This window comes from Physeter macrocephalus, chromosome 18, assembly GCF_002837175.3.
Source record: "Physeter macrocephalus isolate SW-GA chromosome 18, ASM283717v5, whole genome shotgun sequence".
Taxonomy (NCBI): domain Eukaryota; kingdom Metazoa; phylum Chordata; class Mammalia; order Artiodactyla; family Physeteridae; genus Physeter; species Physeter macrocephalus.
Window position 1 is genome coordinate 68,126,400 of NC_041231.1, and position 8,205 is coordinate 68,134,604.

Genomic DNA, 8,205 nt, shown 5'->3' on the forward strand with positions numbered 1-8,205 from the left:
TTTTATTAAGGCTCTCCAAGCTGTGTGACCATGCAAAGAGAGTGGATTGGCCTCCAAACTGAAACAGAAGCCATGTTCCCAGTTTTGAGCATCCCAGCCAGGGGCCCCAGAGTTTCTTTATGTTTTCTTTTAACTCTCACAGAATTCCAAGCTTCCCTACAGGTTAGCACCACCCCCCGCCCCCTCATTCACATACCATCTATCCAACTCATAACACACATGAAGTTATTTCATCCCACTGAAATAATTCCTTTGTGTGTCAAAGGAACAAACATTTTGCACAAGCTGTGCTTGGCAAGCTTGGTAGAAAGACTAGAGGCGAAAAGACATTCGAACACTCCTCTCGGCTTTCCTCCATCAAAATGGTATGGAAGTGCAGTGAAGGTCCATTTCAGGAAAGGGAACAGCCCTTGAGGGAGAGAGAGATCCAACCCATGACTCTGGAAACACCCTGCTCAGCCCCTTTGCTTTCCTTTCTAGCCACATTCGCAGGCTGGTCTATGAACCTGGGTTATCAGACGCATTACTCCTTATGCCAGCACCAACCTTCCACCCAGTTTCAGACCAAACCTGCTCTTTAGGGAGTGGCGCGGAAGAGAAGGCACTTTTCCTGAACCTTTGGACAGGCACATTAGCCTCGGTTTAGCCTAAAGATCCTATGCGTCTTCTTTCCTTATCCCTTTCAGAGAAACGCCTTATAAAGTCAGGCTGACTCATACTGACCTCCCGTTTGGACTTTGCCTTGATGTTCAATCATGGTTATAGAAGTGATTGCAATTTTCAAATAGAAGACCCTTGTAAATTACCATTATTTAGCCCAGAAGGGGTGATATACCAAAATGGAAGAAGAAAGACCTTGATTATAGTAACAAACATTTCTCCCACTGCACCCCCATCCCAAGCATTTCCACACGTACCCAAAGGAGGGAAGTGTCCAGTGACACGATTGGAGGACTTGGACGCCCTTTATTTGGCTGTCTTTGCTTTGTGCTCATGTTTAGATTATCACCACAGGCTCTACATACAGAAATTCTCCTTCCATGTTGGGGATACCTTTCCCCCCACAATGAGGGGGAAACTGAGCAGGTGGGCCAGGTATGGAGGTGATTTATGTCTATTTTTGGTGGGCCAGGTATGGAGGTGATTTATGTCTATTTTTGGTGGGCCAGGTATGGAGGTGATTTATGTCTATTTTTGGTGGGCCAGGTATGGAGGTGATTTATGTCTATTTTTGGTGGGCCAGGTATGGAGGTGATTTATGTCTATTTTTGGTGGGCCAGGTATGGAGGTGATTTATGTCTATTTTTGGTGGGCCAGGTATGGAGGTGATTTATGTCTATTTTTGGTGGGCCAGGTATGGAGGTGATTTATGTCTATTTTTGGTGGGCCAGGTATGGAGGTGATTTATGTCAATTGCATCTTTATGTGGCCGGTGGTGAAGACCAGAATGATGCAAGAAATCAAGCCAAGCACGCAGTCAGCAATTTCTGCAGGTACTGGCTCTTTTGTTAGGAATAGAAATCGTTCAATATTATGAGGAAATTGCCCTGACATAGAATGAAATTAATCATGCCTATTAGCTTAATTCATTGGCTCAGTAAATCAATAATAATAATAATGCCACATTACATATATGTAACACTTCACATTATATAAAGTGCACTCACATATATTATGCATTATAATTTTCCAAATAAGCCAATGAAGCGAGCACGGAAGATAAGATGGTTCTGATTTTACATGTGAGAAATTTGACACCCAGAGAAGTGACACCACTAGTAAGTAGAATTCACATTTTCTCATTTCTGGTCAGGGTGCTCTTCACAATACCCTGCCTTTTTGAAAGAAACTGGGTGCAAATTTAGTTTTTAACATTAAGTGGTAAGAAAGATTAAAATGATACAAAATTTCTTTTTAAGTGGACTATTACTGATGACTTCAGATTTATAACTGGCAACTAGAATGAGATCATTAAAAATGTGGCAGCTAATTAATTTTAAATATTCCTTCAAAGACTGAATACCATCAATATTTTTGATACATGTAAACAAGAGTAAAAGCATGATAAATCCTGAAGAAAGTGGAATTCAAATGCATGTTATTTTTGTATATTTATAATAAAAAATTAAACCTCCATATACATGAAATGTTCAGAAAGTCATGCTTCTATCATGGTAGTGGTTCAAAGGCAAACATAACTAATGAGCAAGATCTGAAAATTCATCTAGTAAATCATAAAAAATATTCTTTATTGTTTCATTATATGTACATGTGTGTCATTTAAACGAATCCAAACAATTGATTTTTAGCCCTTAATTTATATCTATGGTTAAGTTTTGATTTGGAGGTGAAATGAGACAAACATGAATGAACATCAAACAGAGTCAGTTCTGTGTTTACAATACTTGGAACTATGGAAAGTGTTAGTTTACTATGGGTGCTTATTTTCCTCCTGCTGATAACTACTTGTACTCAAGTCACTGTTTTTGAGGTATTGACTTCAGTGCTTATGGTATAATAACTGTAATGCTGAACACTGAAAAAAATATACCCCTACACTAAAAAGTCAGACCTACTAATAAGTGCTAGAAAATAGAGAAGCATCAAAAGTTAAGAATTTGTTGATGCACTGGGACATGAGTTTTATTGTTCTCATTATAAACAGATGACAGAAGACTTAGTAACTTAGCTTTACGGTGCCAATGGCCAGGAGAGGTGTGTGAACAAGAAGGGGTTTGTGAGAATGTAGGAACTCAGTCAACTTTCTTGATTAAGCCATGAGAATGAGCTAGGGGTGGCTGGTGTCTGAAGATATGTGGAATTGACTTTAATGTGGCCATATTCCCGTCTCCGATTCCACAAATACCCAGCTTCCACCCTTCCTCCACGTGCGCATGCCCTAAATCCTACGGGATGATGGATTTGAATATGAAGGAAAGGGGACTGGAGGTCGGTCTCAGCGGGGTGGTCTCCCAGTGGCTGCTTTTATAAACGGGAGGAGGGGGAGTCACCTACGCCTGCCCTGCCTTTCCCAAGGGTCACACTTTTTTACTGGTTGAGAGAGGATTAGCAGCCTCCAGGCGAGGAGCTGCGATGGGTCCCCAGCCTCCTCGCAAGGATAGTGTCGAGCCTCCCACGTCCTGGTTGGCGGCGTCACCTGGGTTCCCCGGCTGCCGCCCACAAGGCTGTCACGCTTGCTCTACCACTTCCAGATACGATCCCCGCTTCAACACCTGGATCCACCTGGCCAGCATGAACCAGAAGCGGACGCACTTCAGCCTGAGCGTGTTCAACGGGCTCCTGTACGCCGTGGGCGGCCGCAACGCCGAGGGCGGCCTGGCCTCGCTCGAGTGCTACGTGCCGTCCGCCAACCAGTGGCAGCCCAAGGCGCCCCTGGAGGTGGCGCGCTGCTGCCACGCCAGCGCGGTGGCCGACGGCCGCGTGCTTGTGACCGGCGGCTACATCGGCGGCGCCTACTCGCGCTCCGTGTGCGCCTACGACCCGGCCCGCGATGCGTGGCAGGAGCTGCCGGCGCTCAGCACGCCGCGGGGCTGGCATTGCACGGTGGCGCTGGGCGAGCGCGTGTACGTGATGGGCGGTAGCCAGCTGGGGCCGCGCGGCGAGCGCGTGGACGTGCTAACCGTGGAGAGCTTCAGCCCGGCCGCCGGCCAGTGGAGCTACGCGGCGCCGCTGCCCGTGGGCGTGAGCACGGCGGGCGCCTCGACGCTGCACGGCCGCGCCTACCTGCTGGGCGGCTGGAACGAGGGCGAGAGGAAGTACAAGAAGTGCATCCAGTGCTTCAGCCCCGAGCTCAACGAGTGGACGGAGGACGACGAACTGCCCGAGGCCACCGTGGGCGTGTCGTGCTGCACCCTGGCCATGCCCAATCACGTGACCCGAGAGTCCCGCGCCAGCTCGGTGTCCTCCGTGCCCGTCAGCATCTGAACCCGGGGAGCCGCGGGCTCGCGGGGAGAGGAGATAGGCATCGCGGTTCAGCAGTGAGCTAGCGGAAAGGAAACTATCTAACATTTACTACAGGGGTGTCTTTTCAGATCCATCGAGGCATCTGCCTTGGTGGTTTTCAGTTGCTGGTGTGGCATCATCTACCTCTCTGTCGATTTTTTTTTTTTCTTTTCTTTTTTTAAGCAAAATACAGAGCCGGAGCCAACAAAGGAAAGAAGCCATTTATTTCAGCGGCCACTGGGTGGCAGACAGAACTCGCGGTGGGCCCTTCCAACGCGGCATCCTTTCTAAACATAGAGCGGTTACACCCACCTTTGAGATTGTGCTTCTGCACTTTAATACACACGAAGCCTGTGTAAGAGATTTCTCGTACAAAAGTTTCTTTTCCTTTCTCTTTTTTTTCTTTAGGAAGTTTAAAATATTCCTTTATAGGCTTCATTTTTAAATGGAAATCAGTCTACATCCATAAGGACTTAAGATTTAATTCTGTGTTTCTATGCAGTTTCTTTTCCTATACATGCCTGAGTAAAGGATTTCGAAAGGCATCCCAGGAGAAAATCATAAAGCTTAAGACAAATACTGACGGGAAAGTAACAGGGATTCCACCCAGGGGCTGACAGGTTGATGCCTTTGGTTTAGTGGTGATTCCCTCCTCCCTGTCTCAGGCCCCCAAAAGTATTTCCTATCATAAAATCGTACTCTCAAAGAAGGAACTGACATCAGTCATCTAATTTATAGGTAAATTTAAACCATTTTATTGTTTCTCCTAGAAGTATTCGCATTTTACTTTGGTCCTCCATTAAAAGAATTGCAAGTAGTACTCTCACCCTAAACACTACATCAAGATGGTTAAAGGCAACCTTGACATTCATGTAAGCCCCCAGAAGAACACCAAATAAAAGTCTGTCTGTAAGGATCCTTAACATATAGCATATGCAGCCTGAAGGTTATGCAACCAATAACAATAATTTGATTTCTTCTGGTCTTTTAGATGAGTGAGAATGAAGGAAACATTTGGAATTCCTGGATTTAGCAATAGCGGGATGAATGGGTCCCCCTGTTGGTAAATTCTATTGTTTACCAATTGATTTCAATCCCGATTTCTTAATTAAAAACCTAACACGTTCATTTTCTATAGAAATGTTAAGATAATATATGCCCATTTGATTATATATTTTTAAAATTTCATCTGCTCCAAGTTAGCTTTGCATATTAAACTATATCGACTCCATATCATTTTTCTTATATGTTCACCAAGTTTGGAAGCAAGGGAATGATGGCAGTAAATGATACATATTTTCCTTTCTTCTTATTTATCCTTTTATTCTTTGATAGTTCACTTGTTTTGGAGAGGAAGGGCCTATCAATTATGGGTTATGTGCAAATGGGTTTTGAAAAATAAGACAAACTATTTAAATTGTGAAACATGACATCTATGACAGTAAAACCGGGTTTTCATGAACCCTGTCCTCTCCCACTGTGTGTAGATAGGTTATGGCTAGAGTTACAATATTTATATTGAAAATATTTTATTCGAACTGTGAAAAGTGGTTCATATAGTAGTACACTTTGTGGAACAATTTTATATCATTGCCCCTTATGGAGAGTTCAATCTCTGGGTATTTAATGGTAACACTCGGGTAAAGGCTAGAACATTGCGGTTGAGAACAAGACGTTATTAATGTAAAAATGCTGGGCTGTTTCCTAACCCCACACAGGGCAGGAGGAGCTTCTCCAAGTACAGAGCAGATCTGCTCCTTGATTCTTTACTGGCCCAGGCCAAAAAATAAACCTGTGTGAGAAACCAGTGTATGGCGCTGGTTATATCACTGAGCTCATAAGTCACAATGTACAACCTATAGATAGACTTTTGTCCTTGCAGCACCATGGGTAAAATTAGCTTTTCATTTGTAATAAGTTGTTTAGGCCACAACTTCCAAAGACTATAAGGGGGTGACTGTAACATCTTTTAGTTTGGTATAAACATATATTTTCATACAATCGAGAAGCCTATAGCATACCGTTAATTTTGAGAGACAAAAGGTGATGTATTATGTATTATGGATTACAAGTCATAAGTGGGCAAATAGACATAATCTTTTGATACTCACCAAGAGATGTATCTCCCATTGAGATCCTAGAAGTATTGTGAAGTGAGGGGCTTAAGGCCGGAATGAAATAAGAATCAATCAACTGTAATATTTTATCATGGATGAATGAGGAAAGATGCTGAAACTAGAGGATTTTTCATCTATCAGAGCTTGATAAAATACGGTGCACAAAAACTCGGCAGTGGCTTTCTAGAGGTGACCCTGGAGATGTGTTAGAATGGATAAAGCGTTTGAAATGACCATTTAACGTAGTTTCTACATTGGTTATCTGAAGACTCAGAGGATACAAATATTGGGGCTACCCAGGTTCCTGGGTGCATTGCTGCTGTATCTCCTGCTTCAACCATTAGGTCAATAAACAAAAACCAATAGGAATTTGGAATTCCAGAATTTCTGACATAACAGATTGGAAGGGAGCATGGAACCTAAAGGTGGGTGAAGGTTTTACCTCCTGGAACATCCTGCACAGACCACTGAAAGACGTGAAAATACGCAGCATCAAAATAATGCCTGTCATCTTCCACGTGTCAGCGAAACACACTCTTTAACCCAACTACTGAAGCAGGTACCTCTAGAAAACTTGACGACTTCCCCATGTTTTCCAACTGGAAAATCACTTCATTTTCATTACGTTTTAAGCTTACATTCAGTCACACTCCCAAGTCTTAGGAGCCAAGCCGATACCTCCTTTTATTTTTCCGAAAGCAGAGGGCTTGTTATTTTTGTACTACCAGAGTCCTGTGATGAAATAAAAGCATTGGTTCAATGTATCAGAGAAATAGCAGGTTACCCAGCAGCTGAAATAATAAAACTCAAGCTCTCTTTTTCGGAATGGGCCAGAGACCTGACGTAAAACTTTCCAGGGAGCCAGCCTGTAGTCTGTCCATTTTTAGTTAGGTTCTTGGTGCCGAGTTGTTAACCCTCCTGCACTAGTTGCTTTCAGTGGCATTGGATGAGTTTTATTTTTACTTCCTATGTTGTAAGAATGGTTATGAATAGGAGGTCAGGGATGGTACAGATGAATATAATTCTAAACAAGGATTAGATGGTAGTGGACTGTTACGAGTGAGCAGGTATAATTGAGGTAAGAAGATTGTGAGAATGTACTGACTGGGTCTGTTACTTAAGGCAGAGCAGCAATTATAGTAAGTGTATTTTACAAACATGCATGTAGATAGAGGTTTGCTTGGAAATATTTAAGTGTTAAGAGGTCCACATTTTGCTGGTTATCCTGGCCAGATAGCTTCCGAATTCAACCAAGTTACTAGATGAAAGAAACTAAAATCACTCCATTTAATTAATGTTTTCCCTGAGTTACAAAGAAGTGAATTTATGTCATCCACTCTGAATGACTCTTCTCTGAATGAGCTAGATTCCCACCCCAGCCACTGATGGATATATTCTCTAGCACAAGGTAGCATTCAAAGGAATTATTTTTCAGCGTTTCTTTACATATTTTAAAAACTATAGACTAGTTTCCTAAACACTCCTCCATGGTAATTATGAGAATTAAAGATTCTAAAATATTAACAATTTACCCTCCAGCACATTCAGAGGGTCAAGACCATTTAAATGTCCCTCTCAGGGAACTTGAAATAAAATACTTGTCTTGAATACTCCTAAAAATCTTTGTATTATTTAGCAAATTTTGGCCCAAAATTTCTTTGTTTGCTTAAGACATTCTTGTACTATATAAGGAACAACAAACTAAAAGGTATGTCGTGTTTGTAACTCCCCACTATCAATAAAGCTGCATTCAATAAGCGCTTTGTCAGTGATCAGATATGGGTAGTTTTGAAGTGTTCTTGGGTAGTTTTGAAGTGATGGTTGGGGTGTTGGTTTCTTTCTCTTTTTTTTTCTCTATTTAGTTTTCCTGATGACTCGGCTCAACAAAACACAACAAAAAAAGGAAACGACAAATAATTGAAAAGCTGTTCCAGGGCTTCCCTGGTGGCACAGTGGTTGAGAGCCCGCCTGCCGATGCAGGGGACACGGGTTGCCCCGGTCCGGGAAGATCCCACATGCCGCGGAGCGGCTGGGCCCGTGAGCCATGGTCGCTGAGCCCGCGCGTCCGGAGCCTGTGCTCCGCAACGGGAGAGGCCACAGCAGAGGGAGGCCCGCGTACCACAAA

General features: G+C 43.2%; 1 protein-coding gene across 1 annotated transcript; it reads left to right on the forward strand.

The window, feature by feature from the left end:
• Positions 1 to 1,425: 1,425 nt before the first annotated feature.
• LOC114484216 (kelch-like protein 31) lies at positions 1,426 to 6,906 on the forward strand. Its single transcript, XM_028478837.1, has 2 exons — positions 1,426 to 1,493; positions 3,213 to 6,906. The coding sequence occupies exon 2, from the start codon at positions 3,253 to 3,255 to the stop codon at positions 3,943 to 3,945; it is 693 nt and encodes a 230-aa protein (XP_028334638.1). The 5' UTR covers positions 1,426 to 1,493; positions 3,213 to 3,252; the 3' UTR covers positions 3,946 to 6,906.
• The last annotated feature ends 1,299 nt before the right edge of the window (positions 6,907 to 8,205 follow it).

What these genes read in the sequence shown, in the direction of transcription:
- LOC114484216 (XM_028478837.1), top strand. Translation starts at nt 3,253, where the DNA reads ATGAACCAGAAGCGGACGCACTTCAGCCTGAGCGTGTTCAACGGGCTC.